This window comes from Neofelis nebulosa, chromosome X (assembly GCF_028018385.1).
Source record: "Neofelis nebulosa isolate mNeoNeb1 chromosome X, mNeoNeb1.pri, whole genome shotgun sequence".
Lineage (NCBI taxonomy): Eukaryota > Metazoa > Chordata > Mammalia > Carnivora > Felidae > Neofelis > Neofelis nebulosa.
The window spans coordinates 124403223-124421641 of record NC_080800.1 but is presented as its reverse complement, the minus strand read 5'-3'; the positions used below and the strand labels follow the sequence as shown (position 1 = coordinate 124421641).

Below are 18419 nucleotides of genomic sequence, written 5' to 3'. Positions count from 1 at the left end.
ATTTTAATTCTCTCTCCTAAAAATGTGCTTCACAAAGATGAGTTCTGCATATGTTATTGCTCTATTCCTTCAGATCCAAGAAGCAGATTCTCCAGTGTTAAGTAGACTGGGAGGTCAACAATTGCTATTGCTATCCATCACCTAAACCCTTACTCCTTTGGGCAAGGGGTCAGGGAGGAAGAGAGGTGCTGTATGGCTATGCAGCTCTCCATAGAATGCGCACTTGTAAATAGCCCCTGAATGAAGGCACAAACTGATCCCTACTAATACAAAATACCCTGCTTTTTAAATATTTCTTTTCTTTCACTGTAACACCTTTTAGTAAATAAATTATTGGAGAACATCATCTTAATAGATTTACATTATTTGAAGATAGAATTTGTTTTGAGAAACTCACCCAAAGGCAGATAGGCAAAGGGGATGATTTTGATCAGTTCAGGGAATCAGTAATTTGAAGTGAGTACTCCATCACCACCCTCAGTTATAAGGCAATTGCTAACTAATCTTACTCCTTACCCACCACCAATCTCACCTCTGATGGTAGGGGAGACACTATTATTTACTGAGTTCCTACCATGTGGTAGGTATCTTACACATATTATCTCTTTGGATCCTAAAATAACTCAATAACATGTGTTCTATTATCATCCCCACTTTACAGATGAGGGAGATAAGGCTCCACAAGGTGAATAATATAGAAGGTCATGACAAATGACAAAGTCTGAATATAAACCTGGTCTGCTAAATCCTTATACCAGTGAGGGCAATAGTTATGTCACCACCATTCAGGTTAAAAGGAACAATTTGCCATCTCAAAATATGCCTCTTTGTCACAAGGATTATCTTGAGCTGGTTATTTTTTTATTTTTATTTTTTAGAACGTGAACAGCACCAGATGCATTGTAGCCTTGATTTATTTTTGAATAGAAAAAAGAAGAGACGGGATAAGCTGGTTAGAGGTACAGAAAGGAAGTGGCAAACAAAACAAAACAAAACTCCACAAATGGTGTCTGCACACACACCTCTCCTGGACTACACCAGTGTAGCTCTGAGCTTCAGTTGCAAGGAATTCCAAGTTCTCAGGATCTTGAAAACTTGGGGCCAGCAATCCTTATCGCACTGCTTCTACCAGCTCAGAAGTCCTGCCTAACATCATGAAATAAACCTGACTGTGCAACCAGACTGAACAGAGGCAAAGAAGACCTTGTCGTTGTCAGATAAGAATTTTCATCTTTGAGCCCTTTTGTGCATAAGCACATCATCCAGGTGACCAGTTCCCACAGATCGGATATCTACACCCTTTTCTCCCCAGCCCATCATCTAATTGGATCAAATATATGTTACAGACGTTGGCATCGCTCCACTACAGAGCCACATCCTTGGTGACTCTTCCATCAATATTCACATAAACCCCTTCTTCTTCATAGAACACCAGAAACTCCATGCCATCTGTGTTGGGGAGGATAATGATTGCATGGGGTTGGATAATACACTGGATCATAGAGTGTGGACTCATGTGTGTTGGTAGATAAATGTCATAAACTGATCCTGAATCCACATCAACAGCATGGAAACCAGCGCAGGATCCATACAACACTTTCAAACTCTGGTCTTCCTCAACAGTGAGATCTGCTAGTAATGGCTTATGTACCAATTCTCCAAATGACTTAAAGGCCATAAATTTGTGATATGGTTTGGGTGCCCACACATAGACCTCCACAGAACTCTTCAAAGTAATTACCAGAAATTTTATTCTTTCATATTTTACAACTTTATACTGTATGCATCCTTCCAAATCCTATATAGCTGTCCATCCCTGCTTCTTCTCAACTTCTGAATCATTGTGAAATATTTTATTTCTTAACCAGGACAAATGGTAGACATGTAACTTTTCCTTTCTGCCAGATATTGTCATGAAGACGTTCAAGCCTACAAGGACATCCATTTGCTGAAGTCGCCTTTGGTTGATCAGAGAATATACCTTCCCTTGGCCACTTGTGTCCAGGAGCATCAGGCCACTCTGTACCCATTGGCAAATTCACTCCTTATAAGGCAACACACAGAATCTTGGAGTTAATTCTCTTCTTACATTTATGAATCTCTGGGGTGTCATTTTGTTGCCTAGTGTTGGTGGGATTCATACTGACTACAGAGCCCTTCTGGGTAGGATCTTGCCTTATGGCTTCTGGTGTCATTCCATCACAGGAAAATCCCACCACGGAACTCACTGTTCTCCCACTAGATGGAGAAATCTGTAGTAATCTGGGGGTTATAAAAGGTGTAAAGGAGGAGGAAGAGTTGTGTTTCTAGAATGTGCTACCAGCAGCTTGAGTCTAGTGGACAATTAGAGTGTCCTCCTTGGATGGGGTCATGGCTGGTTCACCTTCTACATCATCATGGACAATCAAGGTTTTCATGGATTCTGTTTCACCATTGCTCAGATTCAGAGATGATGCTACTCTGGTGTCCTCTGGTCCAGAGGCGGGTTCCTCACCCCTTCTTGTTCTACATCATTGCCTTCCTCATCTGTCATCCCTGACTCCTCACTGGATAAGAAATAGTCTGCCATTTTGTGTGGGGGTCTCACATCTTCCACTTCTTGAAGCGCTTTGGCCAGTACAGTCAAATCAGCAGGCTTGAGAGTTCTAAAAACTTCTTATCTTCAGGTTTTTTCACTGCATTTTTCAGGCACTGAGATGGATAGTCATTGGATTTGGATGACAATCTCACTCTGAAGAGCTCCCAAGAATCGCTCTGAGACCCAGGGTGGGACCCAGGTTGGGATCTTGAGTTGTTGGGCCCCCACAAACTGCCACTACCAGGCCTGGGCACCAGTTTCTCCACTCTCTCATACAGCAGCCTGGGCTCAATACTGCTGGTGAAGTTTCTTTGACCTGCTTGGCTATTTTGCTGTCCACTGCCTTGCAGTGGGGATTCCTGCTGGGACAGAACAGGGAAATGAGACGTTGTACTCACAGGAACCTGTGTCTCAGTTGGTCTCTGCAGGGCAGGAAGCATAGACAGAGTTGCCACTGGAAAAAGACTGATCTGAAAGGCAATGGTGCCTTTAATACTCTGCCTGTCTGCTTTGACTGGGCTTCAGGGGATGTGTGGTTAGTTTTCCTAAATCTGTCTTCCACCTCTCGAACTCTGTCAGCAGTGAACTGGTTATTCTTAAGAGACACAGGTCAACCTCTGAAAACTGGGTAGAAGTTACACTTTTGTAAGAGAAACTTACATATAAATGGTAAATCTCCATTTGTAAATGGTAAATCTCCATTTATAAGTGTATCTCCCTTTCTAGAAACTCTTATCAATGGAGAGGGCAGGGACTTAAATCTGCACAACCACCATACTTTTTTTTTTTTTTTTTTTTTACTGTGCTTTTCCTGATATCCTCCATAAATGGCTTTTTCCCCATACCAACATCTTTTATCTTTAGCTGGGTATAACTTTTAAGGTAGTGGCTTGGGCAATTTCAGGAAATTTCTCGGTTTTCCTGGGTCTCTCCCTATGTGTGTATACAGGAGGTATATATGCTGTTAAACTTCTGTTTCTCTCCTGTCAATTTGTCTTTTATTATAGGACATCTCAGCCAAGAACCTGGAAAGGGAAGAAAACTTACTTTTCCTCCTCTACAAGGGAGTAGTAGAAATCAAATAATCTTTAGTTTTGCTCAGCTCTAGCTGGAAATGTCTTGACTTTGCCATGCCAAGTGATACCACATGTTTGGTATGACTTTGTTTTTATTATTATAGCATGTATGCCCTGTAAATTAATTGACCACATGTTAAAATCAGTTCCATTCCTTTATAGTCACACCACAAGCTAACCTATGAACATTTTCCACAGAATGAACCACAAATGAGTATGTGTTTTTACCAACTCTGCCCAATAGTCTGTACACACTACTATGTTCTCCATTCTTTCCAAAAAGGGTGTGAACTTGCCTCACTTCTGGCTCCTTCTTGGTTTTTCTTTTGGAAAGCCTCTGCTTTCCAGGACAGGAGCAGACTGTTTCACCAAATCAATTTAACATCAAATTTGCCAAAAGCCAACTTGCCAACAGACCCTTTGGCTAAATGACCAATAAATCAAAGGGATCTATTTGCAAATTGGTCAAATATACTGATGTAATAAAAACCTGTTTTTTCAAACTATTCATAAAATTTACAGTGCAATGGATTGCCAGAACTCAAGCCTGTAGTAGAAGGTAAGGAATTCAGAATTCTGGGACCTTCAGATACCAACTTGGTTCCCAATGTCCTTCTCTCATGGACACAAGTTCCTGCTCAACCCAACATGAAGCTGTGCTGCACTGTTGGCTCTCCTTCATTTCTTTTCCTAATACAAAATTTCCCCTTATTGCCTGCTCTATCTGGCTACAGCAGTATCGAGCTGGGGTACAGACACATGGAACCTTCATTAAAATGCTAATTAAAAAACTGACCAAGCAAAATATTCCAGGTATCTTCAAAAACTGTTAAAAAAAAAAAAAACCTTTCAATTTACTCTAGAATCACTGAACTTTGACAATTAAAAGACACACATTTTGGGAAAATTGGCAAACTTGGCAAATGAGTCTGTGGTGATAAAATCTGAAAACATGCTAGAGCATTGAAAAAAATAGAAAATGAATTCTTAATAGAACTAATACTACACTAAAATAACCTAGAAGTTTTTCATATGAAATCCCAGAATAAATATTGTTGCTATTCATAAGAATGGTAAACTTTTTGTGACTTTTAACTTCTAACAAATTGCACACTCCTTAAAATGTTGATAACAAGAATATATCCACTCACTATATTTAAGAATGTAACCACTGCATATAATCAATAATAATATATTCATATGAAAATATATCAATTATTTTAATATATAAGGGGTCCAAACTACAACCTTTGAGCCAAAACTGGAAGCAGCATGCTTTTGTGTGAGGTAGGAATGATTTTTGCTTTTTTAAAAAGTTATAAAAAAAGAAAATAATATGCTATGGAGACTTTATACAGCCTGTAAAGCCTAAAATATTTAATATCTGGTCCTTTTCAGAAAACTGTTTATCAACCCTTGGAATATATTCAAAAAGCATATTTCTTAAGACATGCTTTTTGTTGAAGCATTGCATTTGGGTAAATTTTGTAAATTGGTCATTTGATGGATTGGTTTGGAATGAATTGTTTTTTTGGCAATTTGGGCACTGGAAAATTGATTATTTGGCAGAAAGATTTCCAAGAATTGTTTTTTTGTGAATTCACCTGGAGCTCATCATGCTTTCTCTCAAATGCAAGACTATGGAATAAATAGATATGTCAAAATTTGACAAAAACATAGGCAGGTGAAAAATTTCATTTCTCCCAATGACTATAGAAGCCAATGAAAAACCGAGTCCCACCAGAGAAACCCAATCTTTTCTCACTTGGGAAAGATCTTGATGGACTTGAAGTTGTTTAAGGTCAGAGTCTCCTGCTAACAAAGGGACAGCAAATCCCATGCCCCTCTTTAAAAAAACATTTTAGCATTTAAATATGAAAATACTTTGTGAGTGCTTCCAAAAATTTTTTGGCTTAAATGATCATTTTCAGTCTCAAAATTTTTTTCTTTCCTTTTTTATGGAAGAGGTAAAGTATGATATTTCAGATACTCTGGATAAAAGTAGTGTGCTTTGAATGTACCAGTTTTCTCCAGTAGACTTTCCAATCCAATTTATACTATTTGACTATCCTATATTGAAGACCTTGGCAGTTTTTAGGTCTAAATTCTGGCAAAAAGAGTATTTATTTTCTGACCCATTACTACAGGGCCAAAAAGGAATAGAGCAGGGAAATGCTTGCGGTGTGTGTGTTTGTATGTGACTGTGTGTGAGCTAGGAGATAGGCAGAAAGTGAAATAAGATGGCTTGGGAAATACTTGGATCTTCTCCTCTCAGATTCCCTACTCTGGGCACTGTACCTCTCACTGTTCCTTGGCCAAAGTGCCAAGAGAATTGGTGCTCACAAGAGGAAGACTTAAGGTCTCTAAGATGAATGTAGCAAATGCATCTTCCTTTCTTCCTGCTCAAGTCACAGAAATTTATTTTTTGTGGCTTTTAAAATCATATTCTTTGTGTGGGCTGATATGTATTTGATATATCATGGAAAAATCTGAAGCTAATATATCTAAGCTGATATGTAACCAAACCTACATCATACGGGAAGTTCAGATGATTTTACATATTAGAATATGAAGATTTAAAACAAAATGTTGAGTTTCAAATATTTAAAATATGGGGTCCCTTGGGGGCACCTGGGTTGTTCAGTCAGTTGAGCATCAGACTCTTGATTTCAGCTCAGGTCCCAGGGTTGTGGGTTGGAGCCCCAAGGCTCTGTGCTGAGCATGGAGCCTGCTTGGGATTCTCTCTCTCTGCCCTTCCCCTGTTTACTCTCTCTCTCTCCCTTTATAAAATGAAAATTAAAACAAAATATAAAATGAAATAAAATAAAAAATAAAATAAAATAAAATAAAATAAAATAAAATAAAATAAAATAAAATATGGGGTTCCTTTTAAAACTATGTGGCAGGTAATTACTTCTATCACATAGCTAAGAAAACTCAATCTTTGTTTTAGTGATATGTTAACAGACTTGTTTCCAATCACTACTAATACACAACTATAAAGGAACCAAACTCAAATGTTCCAATCCTCATATATTTCAGTGTTTTACATAGGATGGAGTCCAAATGGGAAAATTTCCACCAAAGGCTTATACCATCCATTTCAGAGAAAACATAACTCTCTAAAGCGCCAGTTTGAACTTCTGTAATGTGCTTTTTTGGTTACACCAGTTTTCCACAAACACATCAAAAGAGGAAAAACATCTAACAGCACTCAGTGGTATTTCCTCACTAAAACAGAAAAACAAAGAATGCACAATACTCATAACATTTAGAAAGTACATACAAATCATCAACATGGAAAAAGCCACAGCCTTGTGTCCCCTATACCTCAAAGGACAAGTAACTAAGCAGTGCCCTGATGTCAAAGAATGAAAAGAAAGAAAACACCAAGTAAACAAAAACCCTATTGCTATGAAAATATGGTCAGTAATCAATAACCAAAAAAAAAAAAAAACAAATCAAAGTTTTATCATCTTTAAAAGATTATTGCTATTATTGGCCTCTTCTGAACAACATGAAAATATTAAGTAAACAAGAAGGCACATTTAGAATCTGATTAGTGTTTTGCGGTCTGCCCCTTTCTCAAACATAGAAAAGGCAACATATAGTGTTGATTGGTGAATCACTGGAACATGCCTGGACCTCAGCCTGGATACCAGCTGCTAACACTACCAACATTCATAGGCAGAATGAATGTCAAAGCTACACAGTTCTCCATCACATATTTGTGGAAAATTCATTCCAGGAGAAATTCATAAATCAAACAAGAAACTATAGTAAGACCAGCACTGTGTAGGAAGATATAAAGAGAGTTTGCTCTTTTCCTGCTAACTAGTAAGGCTTTTATGCCAAGCCTTCTAGCACAGGACAGGGTTCTAGAAGAATGCATCTCCTACTCCAAGAGAATGGAGTCTTTGAAGGATTGGAACTGATACCTGAGACATGTTTTTATAATTCATCTGGTCCTGTATTTACTTGCATACTTCATTATTTTCATATTTAGATCTATTATCAAATATTTTTCCATTATGAAATGGTTTGAAAACTTTTTTTTATGAATTACAGTTCATCATTGTTCAGTCAAAATTATTCCCTTGACATAGCACTTCAAAAAAATGAAACACACATGACATTTTTACACCGAAAAAACTAAGCAGAACCAACTTCTTTTTAATATAGCCGGTGGCTTCACAGGGCCTGGACTGGGTACATATGTTCATGGTAAGGTTTTACCAAACAGCCCATGTTTCATTTGGCATCTTAGTCTCCCTACTTTATAATACACTCTGTCAATCATTTCCTGAAGGTGATATTCTATGTGTTTTTTCTGTCACTTTCATAGGACTACTACTGAGCCAGTTAGGGAAATAAAACAACAGAGATCAAAATCCAGCATATGTTAAAAGAAAAACCTTTTCTGATATGTCTGCACTGTGTATTAAAGCACTGATAACCTAAGTGTTAGGTGTGTAGATATGAGAAATAATTTTAAATTTGGCCTTATCTTTTTTTCATTCTCCATATCAACCCCATTAGTTTTTAATGGTAAAGTGTCACGTGGCTACTCACATGCTTGTATCTTAGAAATCAGAAAGCAAGTTAAGTTAATAAGACAAACTATTTTCTGTATTGAGGGAGGCACAAGTTGAATGCAGTTTGGACACTTCCTTCTTGGAGATTTTGATTCTCTAGAAGAGCTTCAATACTCTGTGTAATCCCAAGGCAAAGTGGAGAGTGTCAATGGGAAAGCAGGAAGGGGTAAGCTCTTCCAGCCCAGGTGGCAGGAAGGACTTCTGAGAGGAATTTCTGGAGTGGTGAGGAGTATCTGGACATACAAAATACAGAAGAGAAGGCCATTTTTATCAATTCAGAAAAACAGAACCAAAGGTACAGTGAAAGATCGTAGACACATTTACATGGAATGGTGACTTTATTAGAGTTTCTTCTTTACTTGTCCATCTCCACATTAGGCAGTAAGTACGATGAAGACAGGCACAGGTTGGGCACTGAGAACAGAGCCTAAAAGAGTATATAGTTTTTTTGTGGAATTCAATGAACGAATAGCCCCAAGATAACTATAAATTTATGAACTTCAAAAAGCATGACTAAGGAAAAAGAGCATGGTGCCATGGTAGAGAACCAAAAGTGGATCTAGACGACCAGCAGGAGCCAATCATGGGAAGTAGGGGTGACTATAAATGGACAGCACAAAGAAGGTTTTTAGGGAGTGATGGAACTGTTCTTTATCCTGATTATGGTCATGGTTACATGAATCCATGCCTGTATTAAAACCATAGAACTGTACACCAAGAAAAAACAAACCAATTTTACCATATAATTTAAGATATGCATTGCTTAATAATTTAAATATACATGTCCACAAAAAAGACTTGTAAAAGAATGTTCATTGCAGCTCTATTTGTAGTAACCAAAAATTAGAAATAAATGTCCATCAAAGGAAAATGCCTGACAAATTGTGGTATATGCATAGACCAGAATACTCCTCGGCAACAAAAAGGAATAAACGACTGATACATATGACAGGATGAATCTCAGATGTATTATACTGAGTTTTAAGAGAGCAGATTCAACAGAGTATATGTTATATAGCTTCATTTTTATGAAATTCTAATAAAGCAAAGAAATCTATAGCAAAACACATCAGAATAGTGGTTGCCTCTAGGTCAAGGGTTAACAGGGAAGGGGCACAAAAAGGCTTTCTAGTGTGTTGAAAATATTGTATGTCTTGATAGGAATATGGGTCACATGTGTTTATGCATTTGTGAAAGCTCACAGAATATTAAAAATGGATCTGTGCATTTTATTATATGTAAACTTTACCTTAAAATATAAACAATAACCAGCTCAAATGAAGAAGTCTGCTTTTTGCAATGACGTGAGTTGGCAACCCTAAAACTATTCTCTGTGTGTTCTAGACTTGAGCAAATAAGGAAATCTATTGAGGATAATAGGGCCAAGCATCTCCAACTATTGGAGAAAAGTGTTGCACAAATGGAAACAGGAGGACTAGAATGAACCCTCTGGTACTGGTTTAGATTTGGAGGTATCCATATGAATTCATGGTTTGTATTATTTTATATACACATATACACCTAAGTACACATACACAGAGATGGGTAGATAAGAAAATAAATATAGATATAGGCCTTTATGCCTATGTGTGTGTGGATTTGTTTCCCAGTTCTGAAAGCACTAGAAGTAGACACAGAGTAGTAACAAGGAGCATGACTAGTGCCCAGATCTTGGCTTCTAAATATCTGCATTTAAGAAGCCAGGGTTCCTTTGACTAAGGCTTGGAGAACCAACCGATTTCATGGATGAGGCAAAGAAAGAACTAAATGAGCCTGGAACATCATTAGTGCCAGAAAGTAAGGAATGATCCAAGAATGGTGAAAAATATCAAAAAGACAGAAGAGCTTGGTTGAAAGGGCTACCACTGGTCGATTTGGGGACAATCCAAGCATTGAAATAAATAATAACAGCAAAGTATTTTAATCCAGTGAATAGACAAATGAATAAATAAATAATGAATGTGAAAAGAAGAGGGAGAGAAAAAGTGGAGAAGAAAGGATAGAAAAAGACAGAGGGAAGGGAAAAGGAGGAGAGAATAATGATAAAGCAAATGCAGCAAAATTTTAATACTTGTAAGCACAGGTAGAGGACGATATATTATAGTAGTAATTCCTGCCAATATTCAAATAAAAAGTTTAAAAGTTAAAAAAAATTAACAGAGATAAAGCAAAAGAATCCCTGGGATACAAAAAGGTAAAGCAAAAAACATTAAGTCCAAAGAGAACCAGATCCTGTCCCACTTCCTCAGATCCTAACGCACAGCCTGACATCTTCACTACAGGCTGACAAATGAATAGCATGAGGAGGGAAAATATTACAATTTTAATTGTCTGAGTAGAACAAGCAGCTGCCAGTATATTTATCCAAAGCTAATTTTCATAAAATAGGTTAATACTCAGATAATTTGTTCCATATTTTTCACAAGTTTGATATTTATTAGACTTCTTTTCATTAGTGTCTACACCCTCAGTGATTTCAGAGTTTTGAGATTTGAGTACAAACTTACTATGAGCTTTTCAAAAATATTAATAATCAAATTGTTCTTATCAATTATAAATCTAATAAGACAGTCTAATAACTTTATGCTTTGAGATGATCATATAGCTAAAGAAGGAATATGGGTGGGCTAGAGGTCATATAAACACAATGAAACACAAAATCCAGAAACCTGAGCCTGCTCTCCCTTCTTTTCTCTTCTTCTTTTTGTTTTTGTTTTTATGTTTGCCTTTTTAGAACCAGGTCCTATACATACCAACAGGACAAGTTAAATGGAAACCAAGAGACTGGCTCCATATCTAACAACTACAGCTGCATGAGAATGGGTCCCAACTCCTTTTCTTATCTGTTAGAGGCAGGTGTCAGCATGTGATGGTCTGTCAGGTGGGTGTGAGACCATGGAGTAAACAGACTGAACTCAGACTCTCAATGGGGCCTCCAAGCCATGAATTCCATCATGTTCAGATTTGGCTACACACCCTGTCCTGACCCCAGCAAGGCAAGGTGCACTCTTTGCAGAGAATAGTTTGGGTGTTGATGGATATAGAATCATCTCATAAGAATAGGGGTTTAAAGTTGGCTGGGTTTAAACAGAAAAAGAGGACAACCTTAAATTAACAGAAAAATAAGAGTATTAAAGAAATCACCAGACTCAGACTTCAGATCATGACCATAAACCAAGTTTACATGTAACCCTTTGCACTTAATAATGTCATTATAGCTCAGTTAACGATTTAGTGGAGATCTAAATTATAACTACTCCATTTTGAAATTACTTCTTAATTGATAATAACTTGATTTTGTATAGTATTTTACAAAGCATATAGATATAATTTATTTATCAAAGCAGACAGGCCTCATTTCCTTATCTTATTTGTGATGCACATTCTGCAGTAATTATCCTCACCATTTATAGATAATAAACCTGAGACTCAAGGAGGCTTGTCCAAGATCACACAACTTGTAAATGGTCAAGCTGAGAAATAAAACACGAATACTTCAGTTGTTTAAAAATCCCAATACTGTGAGTTTTTTAAAGCATCACTATACCACAAGACCTCTACACTATTTGCCAAAGATGATGGCAGGCAATGTGGAGTAGAATTAGGCAAGTAACTTGCAGAGGGAGAGTAGAGAGCCTTGACTGAGGCTTCAAGAGGCAGTGAAAATGTCGCTTGTGGAGACACAAGCTGGCCACCTTACCTATTACATCACACCATTCAGAATTGCCAATATTGCACCATCTTTTAACCTATAAAAATGTCAATTGCATATGGTAAAACTTAAATCAAATTTATCCTCCCCTCACAACCTTCCCTATCCCTCTTCATTGCTTACCGTTTTCCATTGGCCTTCCTCACCATGTAACCCACTCTGGTCTATTGATTTATGTATTGTCTTTCTCTTCCACTAGAATGGAGCTTTAGAAGTTAAGGATTTTTGTTCACTGCTGTGTCCTCAGAGCCTAGAACAGAACTTCCCCTATAGTAGGTGCTAAATACTTGCTGTATGAATAAGTTTCACTGGGACTGAAATGATGGAACCTGTGAGCTAGCTCCTTAGTGGTAAAGAAACACAATCAAACGTGCTGCAGTGATGCACAGGGCCCTTCCCCTGCTCAAGATGGGGTGGACACAAGTAATGAAGTCTGTATAGAATAGTACCAAGGCTCCATATAACAAAACTGTGCTAATGAGAATTACCATACATCTTTACAAAATTCTCTTCACACCTTTGTACAAAATAACTCTTCACTGACACAAGCTGAAAGGGGAATTAGGCAGGAACATTCTTTTTGGTGAAGCTGCTGACAGCTGGAGTCTCCCAGGGACCAATTCCAGCACTGTAGCAGTTTCTGAAGACTGAAACCAAGTGTAAGAGCTATTAGAACCCTTGGAAATGCTTGCTATTTGATATTCCAGTGTTCTTTATCTGAAGGTGAGAAGATGCTATCTTCATCAACACTTGGCTAATCGTCATAGTCCCCTCCCTATTAATTTTTCTCTCCTCTACATTTAAGGAGAAATTAAAGGGGAAAAAAAGATTTTCTCTCGAAAACATCCTCAATCAAGTACTTCCCAAAGGCTCCTCGAGTTTCCTCCTTGGAATCCCATACTAGCCACAGCTGCTAGAACTGATGTCCTGACAGGAATGAGCCCAGGAAAATCTGGGTCCCAATTCCGCTCTACTGTGGAACAAATTGTGTGAGTTGGGCATATCATAATCCTCTATGACTACATTCTGACAAGTCTAAAATCTACCTTATAGATTTGTTTTCAACTAGGTTAATAAACATGAAATCCTATCGTGAAGGCTAAAGAACAGAATGCATTTCTACTGAGATGACACTGTGATGGGAATTTGGGTCTTACCTCTACATACATCTGGCCAAACTAAAAGAGTAGCTAGGTACTTCATTCTGGCTCTAGCAGGAGCCAGATAGGAGAGGGCTAACAGTATTCCAGTTTTGGTCTGCCCCTTACATACTTTCAAGTACCCCTTACTTCTTTGTTTCTTCAGTGGTCCAAGCAAACAAGACCTTGCACTCCATTGCATCTGTAGCTTTAATGGGAAATAACCCAACCACTGAGTCCCTCTCCTGAAATGAAAGGTTCTTTAGCCTCAAATCTGAAACATGCAAGGACAATACACCCTCCATGGAAACAGACCCTTTCTTCTAAACATCTCAAATTCTCCTCTTTGTGTTTCTTTCATAAGCATAGGCAATGCTTTCAAGCTTTTTAGCAAAATGATTCTTGCCTTTCAAAGAACATGTAGAATTACCAAGAGAAATTCCCAAACCACTTTGGGAGCTCCAGGTCCCTATGGCCTCTGTGCCTGATTACTTTCCTAACTGTCCCTCAGTCTATAAAATGAAAGCCAGATTACCAATCTGCTCAGGGTGTCTATGAAACATACGAAACCATGACTCTGACATGCCATGATTTCTTCTCCTTATTTTTATTTAAAAATATCCTGAGAACAAGGAAAGAGTCTATGACAAAAACAAGGCAATACTAGTTTGCACTGATTTATAATAATACTGCATTACCTTTGAGAGGTCTCATGGCATGGAATGGATTACCATTTTGATAGGATCAACCAATCAATCAGTCCCTGAGTAGATGTTCATTTCTGCCTACTTGATGTGAAGCTCTGTGCCAGACAGGGACAAGGTTGGCAGGTCCACCTTTACAGACCTCAAGATAGTGGACAAGCCAGGCCCACCAACAACCCATCATGTGAGAGCTGAGGTGTCTGAGAGCACAGCAGTGACCATGGTATTGAAGGAGAGGGGAGGGATGTGAGACATGGGAGGTGGAATTAAACAGAATTTCTTCATCAGATCCATCAACTCTGTCCTAAGTGTCATTTTCCATCTTACTTTCTATATGATAAATAATAATCCATTGCATAATTTTGAAAGAACTTTAGTAATATTTTATGAAAGTACAGAACATATAAAACTATAGTGCATTCATCCACACTGGAGTGATAATATCTTACAATATTAGAAGGGGTTTTAAGCCTCAAGAAAACATTTCTTTTAGGGGCACCTGGGTGGCTCAGTCGGTTAAGCGTCCAACTTCAACTCAGGTCACGATCTCGCGGTCCGTGAGTTCGAGCCCCGTGTCGGGCTCTGGGCTGATGGCTCAGAGCCTGGAGCCTGCTTTGGATTCTGTGTCTCCTTCTCTCTCTGCCCCTCCCCCATTCATGCTCTGTCTGTCTCTGTCTCAAAAATAAATAAACGTTAAAAAAATTATAAAAAAAATAAAAAGAAAAAAAACCATTTCTTTTATATCTAAGTAGATCACTGGTATAGATGTGGTAACTGGCTCGTTTCTGCATCAGAATATTTTTCATCCAATTAAACTCTGCTTAATAGTAAAACACAGGTCTCCTCACTCTCTGAACTCTTACTATCTGAATATTTGCTACAATGATCTGCTGACTGAATTATCCACGTGGTTTGCTGCTGTTGTATCTCAGGTACTCTCCTGATAGGAGAGTGTCTTGAGTTCACATTGTTTAAACATGCCATGTTTTGCAGATATCCTCTTCCCCACATTATTCAGTAAACAGTCTAATAAAGTTGAGTAACTAATGAAGGAAATGGTCAAGCCTAAAAAGTGTAAATAAGCACATGTGCTACAAGAAAAACTGGGGGTGATAAAGCACATTAAGAGAGCTGAATGAGGGGCGCCTGGGTGGCTCGTTCGGTTAAGCATCCGACTTCAGCTCAGGTCATGATTTCACGGTCCGTGAGTTCGAGCCCCGCGTTGGGCTCTGTGCTGACAGCTCAGAGCCCGGAGCCTGTTTCAGATTCTGTGTCTCCCTCTCTCTCTGCCCCTCCCCTGTTCATGCTCTGTCTCTCTCTGTCTCAAAAATAAATAAACGTTAAAAAAAATTAAAAAAAAAAAAAGAGAGCTGAATGATTATTAGTCTTAAGCTTGGCCATGCACTTGTCCTGTCCCCAACACCTAGGAATCACAGATATAATGCTGAATATTTACAAGAAATTTGAGATCCTGAAAAAAAAAAAAAGCTTTCTGGTGCAAATGAGTGTGATCTTGGCATGAGCGGACTTATCACATTCACACTATTACAAATGCAATCTCATGTTAGCAAGAATTGTAGGACACCAAACATGTGGAATGCAAACAGACTGCCACTGTGAGCTCTGTTTTCCATCCCATTGCTTTGTGTGTAGCTTCAGACAATGGTTTGCAGCCAAGCACCTCTGAACTCTCCTGCCAGGAAGGGGAGATTCTCCCCCCATTCCTTAGATCCAGACACAGATGAATATCAGACATTTCCTGTTTAACTCATTTCTTCACTAGCTCTTTCTTCCTTACCGCCCCCCACCATCAAATAGTAACAGTGACCACAGCCTCCAACTCTCTCCTCTCCCACCATCAGGCCTCACATAAACATGTCTTTAATCATAAGAAACCTCTTGAAAAATTATCTGGTTTATTTTCTTTTTTGCTAAGTATTATTGGCATGTGGTGCACATCTTTAATATATTATTTTATTATTTATTTACACATGCATATCTACTGTGATATAGAAGGAAATTTTAACCCACTCTCAATAATCTATACTGTGCAGTATCTAGTATTATGGTTTTTTACATACAGACTAATGAGTTTAACAAGTATTAAATAACTAGATAGTATTACATACAATTTCTATTTTGCAGAAATCCTTGGTGGATTGTTAAGCAGATACATGAGGGGGTTTAATGATATCTGGTAAACTGGCATTTTCTTGTGAGTTGGGACTGCATTTTTATTTTTTTTTCCACTGAAACTCATGGAACACTGCCTCTGTTCTTTGAAACTTTGTTACCAAATGTCATAAAATAAATTATATTCACAAAAAGAGGGACACCTGTATAATAGAAGTTACCACAATGTGCAGTTATTGTTCCACCATTTAAAAGTATTTCTAGAAAAAGTAATCAAATGCTATTTTTAAATGCATTGTCTTAATTTGAAAGTCATTAAATGTCTGCATCAGTTAAGTGTGCTCTATAGCTTTTTTTATGTTTATTTATTTTTGACAGAGAGAGAGAGAGAGAGAGAGAGGGAGAGAGAGAGAGAGAGAATGAGTGGGGGAGGGGCAGAGAGAGAGGGAGACACAGAATCTGAAACAGACTCCAGGCTCTGAGCTGTCAGCACAGAGCCTGATGTGGAGCTTGAACTCATGGACAGCGAGATCATGACCTGAGCTGAAGTTGGACGCTCAACTGACTGAGTCACCCAGGCGCCCCTATAGCTTTTTTTTTTTTTTTTTTTTTAATAAAAAGCCAATCACTTGTATTTACATTCAGTTGGAGAAATAAGAATTATATTAGCTGGGCAAAGGAATTCAGGCTAGTAGATTGCTCTTCTGGATTCAATTGTTTGTCTTTTCATTTTAATGGGAAAATATTTGTACATATTATATCTTGTTTTAGTTTTGTTGAATAAAAGTATGCCCTAGGTCTCCATCACTTACTTCAGCAGTAGTCTCTCACCTGCACTCTGTAGACAGATGTTCCTCATCTGAGTCATTTATCAGCTGAATATCTTCCCCAGCTTTCTCCACAGTGAAAAGGTCCTGCAGAGAAACTGGCATTTTAGATACTTAAAATGAACTTATATAGTAAAAATACCTGACACATTAGTATAGCACGTAGTAAATTTGGAAGCAATCACGTATCCATGCCACAGCTCATCTGTATGTCAATGTGAGAAAGGCACTTGATTTTATAGTCATGAAAACTGAGGATTATAGAGAAGTAATGATTTGGCCCAAGATACACAGCTGGTAGACACAAAACAAAGTAGATCCATCATCTCACAGTTGCACTCTGAGTTTGCTGCACCATCCACTGTGCTACATAGTCAACACTGTGAAAAAAATCTTCCTCCAAAAAGCCCTCTGTTCTCACAAGATTTATTCTCCAAAGTGACCATTAATATGGAACAAATATCCTAGAAACCCAGAGGAAAATTGCAAAAGATCACAAATAGAGATCCTTGTGCCATGAGGGACTCTAGAGTGAAGGACGTGTGCCAAATGAGATTTTCCTTTCTCAGAGGTGGGAGTAGTATATTTTGGGGGTGACTTCCACAATGGGATGTCTGTCTTCATGTGGCAAATATGAAAGCTCAAATCTCAGCTGCCAGAGAGGCATAATGATTGGGGCAATCAGACCAAGCAACTTCCTTCAATTGCTTTTCTGACACTTTTCTTATGGTCTTAAATCTGGGGTAAAAAAGGTGACACATATCTACTCTAAAATGGATGTAACAGGGTCTTTCACAGTTTCTGAAATGTGGTCAGTTAAAGTCCACAATCTAAACCATAGACAAAAGTAAAGCAGATCTTTTGCTCTCTCTGGATCCTAATGATAACAATTATAATAATGATACTGATGAGTATGATGGCTGTAATAGCTCACACTTATCAAGTGCTTGCCATGCATAAGGTGCTGTCTTATTTACTCTTCACCACAACTCTAAAAGAAGGTTTTATTATTGCCATGTATAGAAAAAGAAACTGAAGCTAAAAGATTTAAGCAACTTGGATGAAGCCCTGTAGCTGGTCTGGATCCAGAGGCCTGTCTTGTAAGGCAGTTGGATGTGTTGTATGTCACAATGTCATCATAATGTTAACATGGCTCTTGATTTGTCCCCCACTCCCACATCACCCAATCCATAGTGTCACCGTCTGACTCAAGTCAGTTCGTGGCACTTCCATTTACTGAGCTTCTCAGGCTTAAAAGCTAGGAGTCATTTCTCTTCCCCCACCCACTTTCAACACATCAGCAAGGACTTTGTGCCCCATCTCCCAACAATAACCCAAACCCATATACTTCTATCTCCATGATTCCAATCCTAGTCCAAGCTCTACCATCTCTCATGCCACTCCTCTTGCCTGTGCTCTTGTTTCCCAGATTCCATTTCCCACCCAGGAACCAGTCTAATCTCTCAAAAACAATGAAATCAGATCATGTCATGCTGCTTTCCACTATAGCTGAAGTAAAAGTCAAACTCATGATCATGATTCTCAAAGTTCTCCATAACCTGGCTTCTGCCCACTTCTTGTACCTAATTTTCTACTACTCCTTTCCTCTTTCACCTTCTTCTAGTCACATAACAGTACTTGCACCTTGGAACTCT

The 18419-nt window shown here is 38.3% G+C and overlaps 1 protein-coding gene and 1 pseudogene across 4 annotated transcripts in view; both read right to left on the bottom strand.

Moving 5' to 3' along the window:
• Positions 1-18419, bottom strand: part of PASD1 (PAS domain containing repressor 1) — a 104875-nt gene that overhangs the window by 26635 nt on the left and 59821 nt on the right. For all 4 annotated transcript variants that reach the window (XM_058712905.1, XM_058712907.1, XM_058712908.1 and 1 more), the window contains one exon: positions 16769-16851. In XM_058712905.1, coding sequence (XP_058568888.1) covers positions 16769-16851 — 83 coding nt within the window. The remainder of the gene's footprint in view (positions 1-16768; positions 16852-18419) is intronic.
• On the bottom strand, positions 1018-3179 carry LOC131502241 (mitogen-activated protein kinase kinase kinase kinase 4-like; annotated as a pseudogene).